General features: G+C 39.6%; 3 protein-coding genes across 8 annotated transcripts in view; 1 reads left to right on the forward strand and 2 right to left on the reverse strand.

The window, feature by feature from the left end:
- The window catches only part of stx1a (syntaxin 1A (brain)), a 46,145-nt gene extending 35,674 nt beyond the window's left edge, over nucleotides 1-10,471 (reverse strand). For all 6 annotated transcript variants that reach the window (XR_013807932.1, XM_079679612.1, XM_079679608.1 and 3 more), the window contains exon 1: nucleotides 10,053-10,471. Coding sequence is in view for 5 of the 6 variants with exons in the window: in XM_079679612.1 (XP_079535738.1) it covers nucleotides 10,053-10,082 (30 nt within the window). In the remaining variant the exon portion in view is untranslated. The remainder of the gene's footprint in view (nucleotides 1-10,052) is intronic.
- Nucleotides 10,472-11,154: 683 nt separating this feature from the next.
- Nucleotides 11,155-15,925, reverse strand: bud23 (BUD23 rRNA methyltransferase and ribosome maturation factor). Its single transcript, XM_079677946.1, has 12 exons — nucleotides 15,745-15,925; nucleotides 14,932-14,969; nucleotides 14,207-14,302; nucleotides 13,935-14,017; nucleotides 13,578-13,674; nucleotides 13,371-13,467; nucleotides 13,243-13,293; nucleotides 13,069-13,154; nucleotides 12,789-12,834; nucleotides 12,635-12,696; nucleotides 11,761-11,850; nucleotides 11,155-11,586 (listed from the first exon to the last, which is right to left on the reverse strand). The coding sequence occupies exons 1-12, from the start codon at nucleotides 15,790-15,792 to the stop codon at nucleotides 11,532-11,534; spliced, it is 849 nt and encodes a 282-aa protein (XP_079534072.1). The 5' UTR covers nucleotides 15,793-15,925; the 3' UTR covers nucleotides 11,155-11,531.
- Nucleotides 15,926-16,568: 643 nt separating this feature from the next.
- Nucleotides 16,569-18,583, forward strand: dnajc30b (DnaJ (Hsp40) homolog, subfamily C, member 30b). Its single transcript, XM_079676581.1, has one exon. The coding sequence runs from the start codon at nucleotides 16,607-16,609 to the stop codon at nucleotides 17,696-17,698; it is 1,092 nt and encodes a 363-aa protein (XP_079532707.1). The 5' UTR covers nucleotides 16,569-16,606; the 3' UTR covers nucleotides 17,699-18,583.
- The last annotated feature ends 421 nt before the right edge of the window (nucleotides 18,584-19,004 follow it).

Genomic DNA, 19,004 nt, shown 5'->3' on the forward strand with positions numbered 1-19,004 from the left:
ACCTCCAATTTTCTGGCAACCCCAACCCTCCCAACTCTAAATGTTCCTATAAAATGTTTGTACAAAACAAAAGCAATATTCCATTGAGCATTGTTTGTTTAAAACAAGAGGATGCCAGCCATAGCTGGTCCAAACACATTACTGTGCATGCATTAGTCCAGCAGCGCAGAGTGCAGGAAGCAGGAGAAATCATCATATAAATTGGGAGGACTTGTCTGCCATGAAGGTTTTAAACCACTTTGACTGTTTATGTATCCATGAAATTCAGACACTGAAAGAAAACATGTTCTGTAACATAACTTTAAACTGAATCTCATCCGTCTTGTTTTAACTCTGCAATAACAGAAGGATTATTATGCACTCTTTCTTCTGAACTCAAACCCAAATCACGTCTGTGGAGAGTTAACATGGGATATATTGATATAAAAATGGAGCCAGGAAAGATGTGGAGAAAATCAGTGGCAGAGGAACCAGTTCTTGAGAAAAATGTCTTAAAGAACAGATTTCGGTGAGAGATGGCGAGGCAATTGGTGTGAAAAGCAAGTGAGAGGAAAGCAGAGCCTCTCATCAATCTCATCTAAACCCACTGAAAGGAGACCATTTTTGGATTCATGGATTGTAAGGCTCTGGTTTCAATAAAAGTACCTAAATATTTTGAAAACAAAATGTGTATTTAGGTCCAAAACAATTAACCTAAATACACAATCTGATAGCTTATGCGTAATACGCTCAGCTGTCATGACAACAGCCAATATGGTGGGTGTACCATATGTGGCTCTGTGGGGAGCAAAACACCTCACATGGCATTTATAACTTAAAGTATGGAGTTGGTATGGCAATGAGGTTCATTTGAGGGACTGCAGAGAGGAAAGAGGCGGCAGCAGCAGGAGGCAGAGGAGGAGGACAAGCAGGGAATCAGAATAAGCTCAGTAATGTTCTCCTCCTCCACAGAGAGATGCTGTTCCTCCTGCAGAGAGACGAGGGCGTTGGTGTGCTTTCTCCATGAGTGGTCATGAGGGCAGAAGAGCTGTACCCCAAACCTCCAGATCTGAACCCCCTGCTGAGCAACAAAGACACTGGGAGAGGACTTTAGTGTTGCATTCTTGACTCAGCCTACAGACTTCACTGTCCACACATAGCAGCTGCTCTCAGCCAGACTTGCAAACATACATGCACACAACAGCTGACACACTGATAATATACAACAGACTGTTAACACACTGAGGGCTTGAGGCCTATACAAGCCGGTCCCCGTTAGAGCCATAAACCTTCAATTCCCTCTGCCTATGGGGTTTGCTCTCGGGTGAAACACCCCGGCAGGAGAAGTGGCCTGATTATGCTGTTTATTAGATCAGAGAGTTGTTCTAGGCACTGTGCCAGCAGGGAGTCGCTCCATAAAGACAAAAGGCAGTGCCTGCACATCCAGTATAAACAGGAGAAGCCGGAAATATAGTCCATCAGTGAAAGAACGAGAGATAAAACAGGCATCAAGTGTGAAGGCTGCAAAATCACAGCTGTGACTAGGGAAAAAAGAGAAGAGGAGAAACAGGGCATCACAACAATTATTGAAAACTGTGAAAGTGTAGTTGAATGTGCAATAGGTGGATTATAGAGACACTGTGGGCATGTGAGCATATAAGTGAGCCTGAAAGCAGATTTTCAAACAGTGGGAGCAGCAAGGCTTTGCCAAGGGAGAACAAACAAGTATTGTATTGTTGTTAGTATTTGACTAATGAGGGAAAGCTGAGTAAATAATAAATATGTTCAAGTATGTGAGCACACATCTATAATGAATGTTACATCGTTGATTATGGTAATCAATGTGGGTTCATCAGGTTAAATGGAGAGGAAGGGATTTTATCCTGTGAGTGCATTCAGACTCTTTTCACGGTTTTATCTGAGAGTTAGAAAGAGAAGAGCAGTGAGAAAACAGTTCAAGTGAAGATTGAAACCCTTGTGGGTAGTCCTTTATTATCTTTTTGTGTTTTCATATTATAGCAGGCCTGTTTCCTGCGTCTTTGTATTGCAGCCAATTCAAGCAGCTTCTTGCATTCCCATTAGAAATGACTCATAACAATCTGTTTCAGCTGCACAGTGGAATACTGGGAGCATAACGAGATTTATTACCATAATACAGCGAGGTAACATTCATTATGGATGTGTGTTCACTAAAATACACACACATACTTTAAAATTGGATTATTAGTTTATGTTTTCTGCAGTTTTTTTGTGCTCCATTTGCAAATCATCGCTGCTAACACAGTGTCAAAATCGGCTATAGTTCAGGACCAAATCATGTTAAATTGAGGTCACATTCTTACGCAATATTAATAAGAACATGCCAGAAAAGTCAAACAAGATGCCTCACATCATACAAAATCATTTAAGGTTTTAATCCCAATATTTAATTGATATATAGATGCATTGACATGCAAGCTATCTTCACACAATTTGAATTTTCAGACGATGTGAATGCTCTTCAGTCACATGAATTTACTGTCCATCCAATATAACATGCCATTATCCTGACCATAGGGACAGGTTACCAAAATTACAAAACAAATAAATAATACTCAAATATACACATCAAGTATTTTCTGTCATTTGGATTACGTTTTCTAACTTCGAATGTGCATTCGCAGCACATCGACACACCACACATAATAGCCATGTTCCTTTCACCCTCTCCTGTATCAAGCTAATGATCGTATCCAAACAGACTTTATAATGAGTGCAGGTTTAACTTAGTTCATCACTAGAAAAAACAAACATTTAGCATGTCCTTTTAGAGCAAATATATTATCATCAAACAATCTAAATAAAAGCAAGTTATAGGATTTAGTTTACCAAGTAAACAGAGCAGAGATCTGATGCTGACACAGCAAAACCACAAATTAGCACTGGTCTATAAATGACTGATTGCCCGGCTGAATGTCAGAGTAAATGAGCGGCTGAAGGAAGAGGAGGACATAGTGGGGCTATCGAGACAGGATAATTACACAGCCAAGGAGGAGGGTGGGTAACGAGACGACACAGGAAGTGATTGATGGAGCCAGCCAAATGTAAAACTCAGTCAGTTCCTTTTAAATGACCGTGCAGGGAGCAAGCTTTGAAGAAAATCAGGGCACGCACTGATTTCAGATAATAAAATAAATAATGTGCACTATAGTTGATCAATTCACTCCAATGGATAACTTTCTGATATAAATACAGACTAGTTTTTTCGTCAAAAAAATCCACTGCAATTTAAACCAGACACATATTTTCTCAGTAAACGTTGCGAGTATTCTTTTCAGTGAATGTCCGCTGATGAAGGAGATGTAATTGTCCTTCTTTAAGGGGCCTCATGACAGGCCTCTTGGCTGTCTCGGCTCTGCGTGCACATCATTTTGCTGAAATGTTCTATATTGGATTTTTCTTTTGTTGAAATATATGCATAGTTTCTGGTTTGCATTCCAGTGAAAAACGATCTGTCTGAGGTTAACAGGGTGAGTTTTTTCAGCCCTGCCGGCAGCGAGCAGGGTTCAGCAGTAACACGAAGAAGAACAATGTGGGTGGGAGAAGAGCGATCGGAGAGTCAAGGTGTGTGCATGTGCAAAAATGGTCTTTATCCTAACAATCCTCCTCAACGTCCTCCCCTTTTAATCATTTTCTTTCTCATTCTCTGTCATTCTCTCGCCTCCTTCCTCCAGACTTCAGCTTCACTACTAAACATTACAGCAGCTGGCCCACACAAAATGGACTCCGTTACCTTTGTCTCGCACCCCCTTCTCACACATCCTTTTGTGTTTGTCTTTTCTTCTTTAACATCTCATTATCCTTCCTTAAGATAACTTCAACAACCTTTTATCTAACCAAACTGAAATGAATGATGTTGGATTTACGTTGAGCCTCTGTCTGAGAGAAACAGTTTATACTGTTGCAGTGTATTTCAATGTGGATAAGGTTAGAATAACAAATAAACATAATCTTCCTCTTGCAGTCTCTTCCTCTTCTGTTCATCTTTTTACACATTGTATTGTTTGTTGTTCTTCTTTCAGCTGCGTTTCATCCAATCTTTCTCCGCCCTCGGCCTACCTTACATTTATCTGAACTTAAGTTAATAATTAAAGAGATTCCATTATAAACATATCTAAATAGAAATGCACAAACTGCGACATGGTTAATAATCTCTTATAACACAATAATAGTGTGTCTCTACCAATTAATGACAACCAATTCCAGTAAATAATCCAAACGTCTGTAACTGCCAATTCTCACACTGATAAGTCATTCCTCTGACGAGAGGACTGGCCTTTTACACTAAATAGAGGATATTTACTTGTATGTTGCTCATTGTGTGTGTGTGTGTGTGTGTGTGTGTGTGTGTGTGTGTGTGTGTGTGTGTGTGTGTGTGTGTGTGTGTGTGTGTGTGTGTGTGTGTGTGTGAAAATGTCAGAAGCTTCAGCTGAACTTTAATAACAGATCACCCCCCATACCCTTCCCCCAATTTTTTTGTGGGACATATTCAGAGAGCCTCGCTGACCATGAAGGATTATGATAGCACCAGTGTGCCGATAACACAATTATATTGGAGATATGGGGGAATGTAACACAATGCATGGCAGGAAAATATTCAACGGGGGCAGCAACAGCAGGAGAAGAAATGCATAGAAAAGCCAATAAAAGTGTTAAAGAAAATAGAGGCGGAAAGAGGCAAAGAAATACAACATTTTGAAAAATGTTATATTTGCCAAGGTGATGTCTAAAAAACCCTAAAACCTAAAGAGTTTCAGTTTAGAAGAGAAAAAAGGCAGAGCTGGAACTGCAACAATATTTGTGAATCAATCAATTAACTACGTTGTTGCCAATTAATAGTCTGTCAACTGACGAATTAAATTCCTGTTTTAGTTCTGAAATATTTGTAAAATGTTGAACTAAAGAAGAGAACAGTCCTCTCAAGAAAAAACTCATACCAGCATAGAGCATTTCAGAAAATAGCTAGAATTAGGATTTCTGTGGACGTGAGGATGATATAGTGTGACTAGTTAGAAAAGCCATGGAATTATTTTTTTTAATGTTTTCAGCTTCAACAGGCAGATGTTTTCATTGAAAAACCTGTAAAAGGCCAACATGTGCTAGCTGCTCCGCCCCAAACAGCCGAGAAACACAGTGAGCAGGTGAACTTAGTGAAGCATGTAGCTTAAAAAGGTGAATTCATATGTAACTCCAAATATATGATAATATTCCTTGTATCTGCTAGAAGTGTAAATAAGAATTAGCTTGTCTAACGAACTTCAAACGTGATAATATGTCAGTTTGTTGTTCACGGCTTTCGCTGCCCCCAAGAGGTCAAAAACCTATTGCAAGCGGATATTTTAAACCAAAAAAAACATGTTTCTGTCAATCAAGCCACCAGATTGGTAAATGCTAATACATATGTCATTTTGTGGAAGGTGGGGAACATGGTGAATAATGTATTTTATTGCGTGATTAGTTAAAAGTCCCTGTTCAGCCTCACATTAGCAAGTATATATACTGTATATATAATCATTATAAAAGATTACCACCTATGAAAGTCAAACACGGCTACTTAGGGCTTCTTAGCCTTAATCTCCGACGAGTATCTGTGATAAAAGACGTTATCTGAAGAACTACTCTGATGTCATCGATTATACAATGATGTGAAAGGGGAGGTCTGCAAATTATAATTTACATTTTAGAAGCAGTATCAAAGAGGACTTAAAGCTCATCTCAAGCAGACGGATACAGTTTGATAACAGAAACGTCTTTATTTATTATCAGGATATCCATTAGCTAATGCCAAGGGAGCAGCTAGTCTTTATGAGAAAAAGAAACAATGACCCATTGATTTTCAGAAAAAAGCTAAAAGTCAGCTCAAGAAACGTCCATTAACACAAGCCCTCATGTCAGGCCTTACTTTATAAGAATAGCCTAGTTCAGGATGATTAAGTGGGTCTACCATTCTCACATTTAAAAAATAGCCATTAGCAGCCAACAGATAGGTGTCAGTCACACTCCTTTCACAGCTCATTATTGCTATTATGCAGCCTCTATACGTTGATGAATAACATGCGTATGCTTGTGCCTTTCTCACGACTAATAACGATAATGTAGGATGGTGACAGTGCATTGCCGTTTCACTCTCTCTCTGTCTGATTTAAAGGATAAAAGCCCAGCTGTGGAGCACAACCAGATTGTTGCTGGTTTCTGAACTGTTTGCAGAGGCTTGAATCTTCAATGAGGATAAATAAAACCTTTGACCCTCTACACAGTGTGCAATTCAACAGCAGTCAGCAGCATGGCTTTTTCTTTCTCTCCCTGTTTGCGTCACTTACAAAGTGTCAACACAGGTCAAGGACAGAAGAAAAAGGTGAGGACATGGAAACAAGTGGAAGAGAAAAGATAGGGGATAGTATATTGAAATGAAAGTGTAAAAGACATAGAATATCTCAGTCGGGCTTCACATCCATCCTATTAGTTGATATGTCACGCTAATGCCAAACAGGCAAAGACAGTGAGAACCCCGCCATACGAGCTGCCTAGTCCAATACACTGCATAGCAAGGCTGCACGGAGCAGACAGAAGGGAGAAAGTAGAGAAAAGGGTGTAGGGCAGCCATCTGATAAACTGCGGATAGGACGAGAGCAAAGAGCAATAATGGAGAAACTCAGCATTACCGAGAGGATGAAAGAAAGGAGCAGGTATTATTAAGAAGAGATTGAGATGGATAAAGAGGCAGATACGGTCAATCAAACGGCAAGACGGAAGAAAAAGAAAGAGACAGAGCTGATAAAACGTCAGGAAGTAATTCAGATACAAACAATCACATTTGATTGATAACAGTTCCTGATGTTTGTGAAATCTGCAATAAACTTTTCACCAGATATCAACCTTAGGTTCCAGAGCTTGAAGACTACTGAGAAAAACCTCTCATCTGCGCCATCTGTCACTAAATCAAGTTTGGCCGACTGGGAATGATGGGACGAGGTAAGGAGAGGCTGCATGAGCCTTTTAGTTATTGAAACTGACAGTTTTTAGGCAGCAATCTAATGAGCTTCTGGAAGAGCAGAGTCATAGGCAGGTGCTGAGCTCATAAAGTAGCTTTATATGCATATGGACAATGTTGAGGCAGAACCTCCACCACGCAAACATGAGCAAAACTCAATTTCCTGCCAGAATGACACATAAAAAGGGTGATTCAACTAGCAGTGTGACTCTTCAAAACAAAGACACAGAAGCTACGCAATCTGTAAAGCTCAGTTATCTTGGTTTTATGTGAAAATGATGTGATATCTTTGTAATACTTTTTCTGAAATTACTGATTATTACAACCATTTAAGCAACTCTTACAAAAAAAACACATTTTCAAACTCGACAAACCAAATGAAATGGAGAAAACAGTACACAATCCAAATGTAACAAATTAAAATAAAATAAATCCATTCAGTAACAGCACTGATATTGGCCAGATGTCACCTTCCAGAATAAGAGAGAGTTTAAGCAGTTTAATTGAATCACTTTCCGAATAAAAGTCAATACTTCCACCATCACATTCAGTAAATCACACTGCCCTTTAAAACACATCGGTAACGAGCCTAGCACAAGTGTGATGTACGTGGCAAGAAAACAAAGAACTAAGGTGTCTAATAGCTAAACTTGAGGGCAAGAGACTAACCAGCATGGCAATGTCTAGACCACACCTACCATCCAACATCCAGGAAGAAGAGAAACGGAGGACTAAGAAGTTGTCTCTCAGCTCATGCCATCTAAACGCAGTTAAAGACTGGGAAATGCCAGACCTTGACCTCTGCTGCCACTCCTGCTGGTGTGTCTTCGTCATTAGGCAGATGGTACTCGAGGCAGGAATATAAAAGTGTGTCCAGTTGAGTTGGTAAGCAGGGGTTTTCTAACCTGTTCAACTGCACAGCTCCTGAGGGAAGTAGGAGTCAGAGGCCAGGCCCAAAGAGGGGCCTTCAAAGAATTCGCCAATGAGACCAAAAAGAGCAATCACTGTCTGCAGCTGAATAGAAGAGATGAGGTTTGGGCTGCCAGTTGACCCACTAGAGACTAACCATAAGACAAACATGCAGGCACTATCACCTGTGACCATTCTCGGATGGGGGTGTCTTGTGATAAAAGGCCACATTTAGGTGTACACAGCTGAAGACGTGTATGGAGGGTAGACAACATCATTTTGTGTTTATCCCCCCAAAACAACCACAGTTGATTAGTGCAGAAACAATTGTAGTGCATTATCAGTTGTTTTCACTACCACTCTCAGAAGTGGCAAATTGTAGACGTAGACTCAGTTTAAATAACCCAAAACTGGCTTACATGATCTCCAGTCTCCAGGTATTAAAGCTATAATAACTATTGATGAATGAAGCACAAGGCTGCAACACAAATGTGTTCTTAATGAATATATTTATGCATGTTCATCTCTTCATTGATTTAATGACAAATATTTCCAGAAAAGCCACACGTCTTCCAGTTTGAAAATCTGATACAAAGTCCAGTGACAATCCAGCAAGGGTAGGTGGAAGCGAAGGGTTAAAGATGAAGTCTAAGTGAAGAACAGAACTGCAAATCTGCAATGAGCAAATAAATAAACTTAGACTTAGCAGGCTCAGGTTTTGGGAGCTGTACAGCCCATTAATATATATTGAAATAATGATTAATTGCAGCCCTAGGCAGTAGGCAGCCATTTAAATACAATCCCATGAATCTGACACTGTGCTGTTGTAATGTGCTGTCCTGACACACTGAGACATCTGCATCAGAGTCAAGTAGCTGCAAATGGGAAACAATAGCAACCTAGTGCTGGTGGGAAATAACGGTCTGTGACATGCAATTCACTTCAATTTTATTTGGTCTGTATTTGATGAAATTGGTCTGGCTGGGCCTGCTCCAGCTGCCAATTCTCAGACATGAATGATATGATAAAAAATAATAAAATAAAATATGATCAGCAACCGGTATTACATTTCAGTTGATCCTGATTTCTCAGTGAAGCTGTTGAGTCACACACACACGCACACACCGACCCTGCACAGCACATCACACAAATGATTGTTGTATCCCTCGAGGCCAATTCATTGCTAGATCTTCACTAAAAACTGAGAAGTCGTAAATTGTTTGCCCGACTGACTCCCCAGGGTAACTGCCAATTACATAGATAGATCTGACAGTGGTCACTTTAAAACACACGCACACGATTTTCACGAGGATGAATATGTTGGAGATGATGAGGGTAGAATTGCGGAGATTAGATACTAAAAGTATATTTCACAATGAAACCCCCATCTCTTTTATCAATAGTAATGTCAGAAAGGACAACACATTGTGCTCGGTGTGGGGGGGGGGGGGGGGGGTTAAAAGGTTTTTGATGAGAGCGCCTGTGACGCGCAGAGGGCTGACATTTAGGTGAAATGGGCGAGCTGGGAACAATTTCCTTTTTCAAATCACGCACCCATGGCTGGACATATCGATCAAACCGCACACACAGAACAATTATTAATGCACTATAATATTTTTCCTCACAGGGCACACAATTAACAATTCAACTGTTTCTGAATAGCTAATTGATTCTAAATAGATTGCACACAATGCTGACATTGATGCATATTGAATGAAAGACCACATCGTGATTAAACAATATTAATTAAAAGGAATGTATATGCTTTAATCTCGCTTTTGAGTCCCAGATATGAAATAGCATACAAATTGCTTAAAGAATTTAGGCAGGCAGATAACAGCGATTTTTTTGTTCGAGATTGAGGAGGAAATGACTTTTAATTGGATTAAAAATCACACATCATTCATCCGTTTTACCCATACAGGAGTGATAAGGGTCTGTTGTCTGTTATAAAACCTTACATTTCAGCCTCCATCAGACCCCTGAGCGTCACAACTGTTGCTCAGTGAGCGCACACAGCTCTGTTCCGTCAGAAGACGCTTTTACATCATCTAGAAGCGTCTTTATAAACCATCTAGCCTACTCCACGAGCAGGTGGATAGTGGTCGTTTAAAAGAATCAAACAGTAACTTACATGTTTAAGTTCTTGCATGCGGTCCTTCATGTTTGCGGTAAATCACACTTATTCCTTCAGTTCCCGGTGTTTTGTGGTTCGCGTGCGGTGATGGAGCAGCGGGGCGGAGACCGGCAGGATGATGCGAGTCAGACCGAGGAGAGGTGCGCGTCTGGCAGCGGTGTTTCGCCCCTTCGGTGTGGATGGTGGGACCACTTTACGGAGCCGGGTGACGCGCACTAAAGGTGAGGAGAGGCCTGCCGACGTTAACCCATTACACACCCTGAACTTCCTCCATAAACCGCACTAATTAGTCTGTCTTTTTAAATAATTCCCCGCTTTAAGTTGATTTGTTACCGTTAAAGTCAATCCAACATATTGAAAGCACGACTGACAGTAAATGACCGCCTTCTCAGAGAGTCTGGTGGATCTGTGTTGGGTTTGATTATCTATTGAGCAGGTTCAGAGATAACGCCCAGGTGGATGGCTTCCCTCGTGCCAAAGCTCACAGCGACCTCTGTTGGCCTTATGAGAGGCACACATATGGAAACAGCGAAAGGCCTCAACATTTAAATATTTGTTTACATAAAAGCCTACTTACCGACTTTGAAATATTTCTTAGAATTGCTTTTACTACTATGTAATAAAGTCATTTCTAAGATACCATCATACATCTAGCTAGGATTTTTCAGTGTATCCATAACTATAGTATATTTTGTTTTCTTCCTTCATACCCAACATAAGTAGGCTACCATATCAATTGTCGAAATGTTTCTATTATTTTATACAATAAAGTTTATATAAACCATAACAAAAACGTAAGTAATAGTAGTTGCAGCAGCAATGTGTTTACTTTGTTTGGTTCCATTTCCCCATTATGAGCAAAACTTTTTTGGGCATCGAGACGTTCTCCTTTTTGTAACCTTCCTCATAATATAATGAGCTGTCAGTTTATTATAGGACAACTTTCAAGTGTATTGTCATTTTCTACATCTCATATCTCCATAAAAGAGTGTTTTTTGTGACACAGGATTACGAAAAGGAGGGATTTAACTAACAACCTCAATGCTTGTTAGTTAAATTGATTCTATATTCAGGAGAATAAAAGTGAGTATAATACAAATATCTTTAATAGGTTTTTAATAAACAGATATCGAAAATGTTACATTTGATAATTTATGATAATTGTTTTAATTCTATGAGATTATTGTTGCCGTCAAAGCTAAATCTTTCTCCTCTGCCAGATTTTACAGATGTCTGTCCATGTCCAGCCAACCAGAACATGGAGAGTGCAATCTTGACAAACATTTGTGAGAAAAATTGCTATACACTCAACCAGATGTAAAATGGATCAGCCATAATAGCATTTTACTTCTTATCTTATCCACCTGTTTTAAAGAGTGGGTACAATTACGTCCAAACACTTTGCAGTTTGAATGGTGATTGTGTTCAGGGTGGTACAGGCGAGAGCTAATGAAGGCACAGCTGCATGAGTCAGAGCTAGAAATTAGGTTTTCTCTGACGTGCAGTGTACTTTGTGTCGGCTCGAACCTCCCTGAAAATCAAACACAAAGCAGAGAGAGAAGGCGTCAGCAATGTTACAGATTACAGCCAATCAGGGATTCAGTTAAGTTAACCTAATGATATAACATTATTTAGAGCCTGAATATTTCAGCACAAGATACAATTATTTGTCCTGGAAGAGTTTAAACCACAGTCTTGTACATACCGTCCCTGCCTTCTCCTCCTCTCCTTTTTCTCCAAAATCCAATCGCGTCCCTTCTTCGCTGATTTCCCCTTCATGCCTTTAAAACGACATCTTCACAAAGACAAAGTGTGGATGATTAGCTTATTTAAATTGCACCGTGGCCTTTGTGGTAAACCACGTCCAAAACTCCTCAGATCTTATGCTAAATGTTTTTCCATCAATTATCTTGATTTAATCAATAGGAGCAACTTCAACATCACCATGTAAAAGGGAGGAAAAGCTGCCTGACAGGTTTTAAGTGAGGCAGGACGACAACCCTTTGGAGATTTCTCTCGGTCTTTAGGACTCTTTAAAGCAGGTATGACTCAACCTGCATTTATCAGGGCCAAGACCTTTTTTTACAAGGCTGTTTTAAAACAAATCAATAAAGAAAGTGGTCCTGCCACTAAAACATTTTTTATTCATTGATTACATTTAAAAAGTTGATCACAATTTCTAGGAGCCCGATTATAAATGACTTGCTCTGTCCAGCAAATATTCTCATTCCAAAAAATGGGCCGGGATTTTCCAAAAATTCTCATAAAAGATTAAAAAAAATCAGCAAATTAAGTAATCAGTTTGCAAACAATTCATTAAAATGTATAGGTATGAAATTCACAAAATGTTTTGGTACTAACAAAGGCCTTAGATGCAGATTTCCAGCAGTAAGTAACACACTAGTTTCACAATATTCATTTGATGCTCAGGGTACATCTCATCACTCTGCATCTTTTTTATTACATTTACTACAAAATAAATCTTGTTAAACACTGTCAAACAAACTCGTCTCCTTTCAACTAAGATGACAGTTTCCTCAAACTCTTACAATAATCAGTATTTGTCTAAATATCTTTACCTTTTTCCTGAATACTGGACCTGGTTTGATACAGCTCTGTCTGACGTTTCCGTTCCCAATCCCTGAAAAGACCAACAAAAAGATAACAATTATAATGATGTAGCTATAATGAAACACAGATGCCCCGAAACACACTAAATATTTTGTTTCTTACTTTGGGAAGAGAACCGGTAACTCCTGCAAACAGACACAAGAAGAACCTGGAAACAAAATAAATGTGTGTGTAAGTGAAGGAGTAAATCAGGCCAACCGTATTAATGTGTGATCATTTATTAAGAGGCTAATGTGACAAACAGTTCATTCAATATGTTCTAATTAGCCTTTTGTTGCAATTACACTGCTGCTAATTTCACAGGACATTAAGAGGGAATCACTTGAAGAGGGCTGCAGCTAAATATATCAAAATAAAAGCCTAGTTTCTGAAAGGTACTGACTTTTTGGCTTTGCTGCTGTTGGGGTAGTCCACCACCATACCTCCACCAAAACCTGCCCTCATGGCCTGCGTCGTGATCAGCTCAAGCTTTAGAGAGGGAAGAAGACTGATGGTAAGAAAATGAACCTGGAAAAAACACCATATTTCATATCAACTATGCACTACATTATTTCACCTGTTCTGAGTTCTCTGGATAAAGCTGGAAAATGGCACGTGAGCCTCTTGACTGAAAGACAAAGAACAATAAGAGGAACTGTCTCCATTTTGAAATAGGGTATCTGGAAGTTTGTATAAAAACCTTACCAGAGAAGAGTAGAGAGTACTAAAGAAGGTGTAGAGTCTCTTCGGAGGACTATGTGACCTCTTGTCGGCATTACAGAGCCACTGCAGAGCAGAGATGCTGACGTGGAATAATTCAAACGTTAAATGAAAAACAGAGTCAGAAATGATTAAAAATGAAATAGGATACCTTCTTTTCTTTTTTTTCAAAAGTCATGCTTTGTTATTCACCTGATGCAACCGTCAAATGTCCCAGGTCTGAACGGCATCCCGTGGCCCATGTCCCCCACTAAAAGGTCTCCCTCTACTTCTCTGTCCAGTGCAACATCTGTTACAGGAAAGACAGGGTTTGATCAAGGTTTTAGAACTGTGCCGACATCTCCTTAAATGTCGCTTAGAGGCTTAAAACTGAAACCTCTGATGTATCTTGTGTAACATGCAAAACACTGAACTTAAAAGAAGACACACTTATTGTTTTAGGTCTATTGAAAGATGAGATGAAGGTTTATTTAATATCAATATTAAACCGGTTCATAATCCAGCCCATGCTTCTGTTGCTTCCTGTTGAAGGTGATAGTTTAAACTTACCAAGCATTGCAGTGCTGATGTCGACTCCGACCCAGTAGTGTCCCTCCTCCGACAGGAAGTCTCCACTGAGACCAGAGCCGCACCTGAGAAAAAAGACAGAGAGACAAGTCTTTAAAATCCCAATCTCACATAATAAGTGGATTCTGGACATTACAAAATAGAAAAAATAAAAAAGGTGAGGTAATTCTCAAACACTGCGAGACTATTGCAGTGCTGTTAACTAGCCAAACAAAAAAATAAACAAACAAACAAACAAAGTCAGTGTCACTCACCCCACATCTAACAGGAAGCATGGCTGTCCTTCGGGAAGGTTCAAAAGCTCCACAGCTCTCTCGGACATCTGGGTTTGGATCTCAATCATTCGAGAGCTGTGACGCAACAAAACACACAGAGTTTTGAGCAACGGTTAATATGTGACTTCTGGCCCTTTTTAAACTATGAAGGTGAACATTAAATGTGTCTAAGTGCCATCATAATTGATATTGGGTTCAATAGATTTTAAGCTAGGTCTCAACACACAACAAAAAAATATTCCCTGTCTGATGTTCTTTTGGAAGGGAATATCCATCCTTAAGTTGTACATATTTGTATACATACACCTTTAAATAGTTAAGTGAATGTATACACTAAAAACACAGACAATCGCCTCCCTAACTTGCTAATTGTGTGATGTTGTGATAAAATAAAATAAAATTTTAATCCAAACTAGCTTTAGGTTAGTGTGGGGCTTTTAGCAGTGTCCGTATCCCAGTAAAACGTTCATGGTTTGAGATTTAACCACCCTGCTCCATTATTATTTTTCTTTCTTTGAAGCATCTCTTGAATGTATCTGCTGCCCAAACTATTATTTGTCTTTTTGAATGATTTCTATTTACAAAATACACCTGGGCTGCTCATATTATAGAAAAAAACATATTTACTTATAGAATAGGATGGGGTCCTGAGAACATAGGGACCACAGATAAAGGAAGTTATGCACACATTTCATCAGACTCACTTCTGAGAGTATTTCTTTGCCTCAACTTCATTGTAGAACTATGGGGATAAGAGCACATCATTAACATTTCAATTAAATACAACTGTTCAAAACATCTGTCAGCAGCAGACATCTAAATGTGTGTCTTGTGTATCTTCATTACATTATGTCATTTTTATATTATTTAGACTTATAAGACACTTTCGCTTACAAAATGAGACCTAAGTAGTAACATAAAACTACAAATAACCTGTCAGTCACTGCAACAACACATTTCTAGAATGTGAACAGACATTTAAGTATCAAAGAATGAATTCAGTGTAATAAAGACAATTCCAAAAATGAGTTTCATTCTTGACTCTTCCTGACTCACTAAATTCACACAACCTGTTGTCCTCCTAGATGTTTATTAACCTGCAGCAAAGACCAGAGGAAGTTTCCTGTTTTCACCTATTCAGCTTGTGACGTGATCATTAAGCTATAACGTTAGAATCAGTGAGAACATCGTGCTTTTTTAATGTAGGCCTAAGCATGTTCGTAACTTTTGGTTTTACCAAAATACCTTTGAACTATGTTCTCTATATCTAGCAATTACAAACGACTTCAATTCACAAGACAGGACACAAAACGTTGATCAAAAAATACTAAACTAGTTAATTACACCATTACAACAATAACTTAACTACTCAATAGTTAGCCAATCATCAAGTCAACATCACGTGCCCTATTAAAACGCTCATAGTGTTATATTATTATACCAAGGGTTCCCTTTAAAGAACCAAACTGCTGCTGTTAGCTTAGCATCTGAAAACTACAATAATCCGGGTTACTGACCAGATCGGGAGGGGCTGTGTGTTCAGGTCGCCGGCAGTTGGAGGTCATGACTCTCCTTGTGTCTGTGTTTGTATCTAAAGATGAAGAGTTAACTTGTAATATCTGTTCATCAACAAGCTAAGTGTTGTGATAGCCTACGGTCCACACGTGAAGAACAATGACATCACATTCAAGCGACGTAAGAAGTACTTCTTCGTTAAATGTATTAAAAGCAGCTTAAAATCAGACGCCATCTACTGGTCAAAGAGGTAGGTACATTTTGAACTAGTTAAATATCTACTATATATATTTTTGCCAGTGTATCGTTTGCAGTGGTGGATGAAGTATTTTATTTAAAATAAAATACGAAAATGTAAAAATACTACAAGTAAAAGTCTTTCAAACAAAATGTTACCTAAGGAAAAGTATAGGTTCAAGGTTCAAGGTTTTTTATTTTGTCATACGAACATAGCTACATTGTAGTTGTGACGATGAAAATCTTAGGTCATCTGATCTAACCAATCAAGTATGCCTAAAGTACTGAAAGGATGTACTAGTCCTAAATAACTCATTGTGCTGAATTGCCCCTTTCAGTACCATTTTTATTTAGTTTATACAATTATTATTATTATTATTATTATTATTATTATTATTATTATTATTATTATTATTATTATTATTATTATTATTAGTGCAATACCAGACATGTTATGGAAGGTTATATATCAGTAGGCTAAAAGTTATGGAACCGTTTTCTGCGAAATGATTGGCCGACTATGAAAGTACTTCCTGTAAACATTGACTCTGATTGGCTGCTCGTCGTTTGACGTTCCGGATGCTGCATGTTTTTTTCCGGCCAGCTCACTGTTCCGTTCTCGGTAAAATGGCAGAGGTCGGTCATAGACTGGGGACCGGGGCTTACCGGCTGTCTGCCCTCAGAAACAGCCAGAGTTGGTCGGCGTGCACCGGAGAGAGTCCCGGTCCTCTGCTAGTCAACTCCCTCAGTGACAGCCGGTGTAAAGAGCAGTCAACCCGGTACCAACATCTTGAAGTTCAGCCAGTGAAAAGAAGCAAAGCAACACGACTCAAACCAGAGAAACTTTCCGGAGTGACAACAAGTGAAAGTCCACAGACTAATGGGACTTTGCGCTATGTCTGGTATTTGGAGCTGGATTCATCCCGGTGTATCAGAGAGAGACTTAACACTCACACAACATCCCTGTACCTTTCAGCGAGGCAGCAGGAGAGACTGCTGCCCGGCAGGATGACATCCTGGAGCAGAGGAGCTGTTTTCATCCACCCTGACACTTTCAGGTCAGGGCAGCGGTCAGACAGGTGGAGCCGTCTGAAAGCCCATCCTAATACCATGCAGGTATCTACCAGAAGCTACAGCTGGAGGAGTGACCGCAGCTCAGAGGAGGCTCCGACTATGAACAGAGCAAGGACGACTTATTACGACATTCTCAGAGTGTCCCCTGGTGCCACACAGTCCCAGATCAAGACAGCCTACTACAAGCAGTCTTTTCTTTTCCACCCTGACAAGAACCCAGGGAACGATGAGGCCACGCAGCGCTTCTCTGATATAAGCAAGGCCTACACAGTGCTGGGAAACATTGGCCTCAGGAGGAAGTATGACCGTGGGATCCTCAGCAGGTCAGATGTTCACAGTGCAGGGAGACCTTCCTCTAAAGAGACCATTTACAAATCATCAGCCTCCCCACATCAGCAACACTACAGAACCAGGCAGTTCTCCCAAACTGGGAAGAAGACCATGTTTGATTTCGATGCTTTTTATCAGGCTCACTATGGGGAGCAGCTGCAGAGGGAGAAGGACATGAGAGCCAGGAAGCAGCGCCTGCTGGAGCAGGAGAAGGAGAACCTCAAGAAGTGGAAGGAGGGAAGAAAGTTGGACTTGACTATGATAGTGCTGATGACCATGGCAGGCGTTCTCTTTGTGAATCTCGGCATATCCTGAAATAGATGCAGCACCTTGGCGGGTGCCTCTCTGGGGTTGCATGTTACAACTCTCAGGGAGGAGAAAGAGGGGGAGAGAGAGAGTGCTACCTCAGAGTGTTTTGCAAGTGTTGCACTGTTTTTGACAGTTGAAGATGATTTTATTTTTTGTGTTTTAAGGAGCAAACAAAGGCTGAATCACTGGTTAGAGGCCAAAGATTGGTCATTAGCTGATTTTTTCAAAACAGCAACTGAGCATATGACTTTTCCTCACTTTAAGACTGTAAAAACGAGCGGAAACAAAAACTGCAAAACACTTACCTAAAAAGTGGGTGCTCAATGATCATAAATCAGAAACGTCAAGAGAGAGAACATTTACAAATCGTATGTACAGTTAATATTATATTTCACTCTTAATGGCTTTCTCACCGTTGATTTATTTGAACCTATGGTTTCAGAGACATCATTACAATCTTGTCAAATGGTCACTCCTTATCCCAAGAAGCTGATGTAGACTGTTATGGAGGTTTAGTTTTTGTGCCATCAACATCTGTACCACCAGGTGTGAAGTTTCTGTGTCTGCACTTATTTATTTCATTTCCATAGGGACAAGTCTGAAGCCAAGCCACCCTTATTGGCAGCTCTCATTTAAGTCCTTTCACCCACATGCTGCACAAGGATGTGAACATTGAATGTCTGAGGCTGGAACGTGCACAATGCCTTTGCCTTTCCTTACACACTGCATCTGTAATTCAGGAAATCACTTTGAAGTGTGCAAATGTAAGATTATTAGAAAAAGAATACACATGTATACATACACCTTCCAGGTTTTTGAGATCTACTGTATATGATGTTAAATTGTTTATTTTTAATAGGGTTAAATCTATAAACCAACTCTCTTACAACAGTTTGATTCACATTCTTTAAATAAGTTTTATTTATCAATGAAGATCATAGTTGGTGATTACCCAGAATGCTTTGCGTGTGTTTTTTCTGCAATTCTATAAAATCTGACCTCTAGAGGGCGCCTGAGCACATCCAAATCATCATAGGCTTCAGATGGAGGCCTCTGTGTTTAAAGTCTGTAATGGACGATACTCATTTATGGTATGGAAGTCTGCTGAGAGATTATTGTTGATAATACATCAGTTTATTTCCTTGAAGATGCTTCCCAGTAGAAACTTCCAACATGGTTCATTTCTGGGATTAAAGGAATACTTCGCCAACAGAAGGAATATTTGTGAATTACTTATTACCTTGAATTCTAGGAGAATTCTTTTTTTCCTTATGCCTATAGTGAACGAATAATTAAAAAAGACTTGTCTTGA

Source organism: Notothenia rossii (genome assembly GCF_949606895.1).
Source record: "Notothenia rossii genome assembly, chromosome: 4".
Classification (NCBI taxonomy): Eukaryota; Metazoa; Chordata; class Actinopteri; order Perciformes; family Nototheniidae; genus Notothenia; species Notothenia rossii.

Bases quoted from the DNA above. Each gene is read 5' to 3' on its own strand.
- dnajc30b (XM_079676581.1), top strand. From the start codon at position 16,607: ATGGCAGAGGTCGGTCATAGACTGGGGACCGGGGCTTACCGGCTGTCT.
- bud23 (XM_079677946.1), bottom strand. From the start codon at position 15,792: ATGACCTCCAACTGCCGGCGACCTGAACACACAGCCCCTCCCGATCTG. The intron at 13,675-13,934 runs GTAAGTTTAAAC...TTCCTGTAACAG, and splicing joins CATCAGCACTGCAATGCTTG to ATGTTGCACTGGACAGAGAA. The intron at 12,697-12,788 runs GTAAGAAACAAA...TGGTCTTTTCAG, and splicing joins TTACCGGTTCTCTTCCCAAA to GGATTGGGAACGGAAACGTC.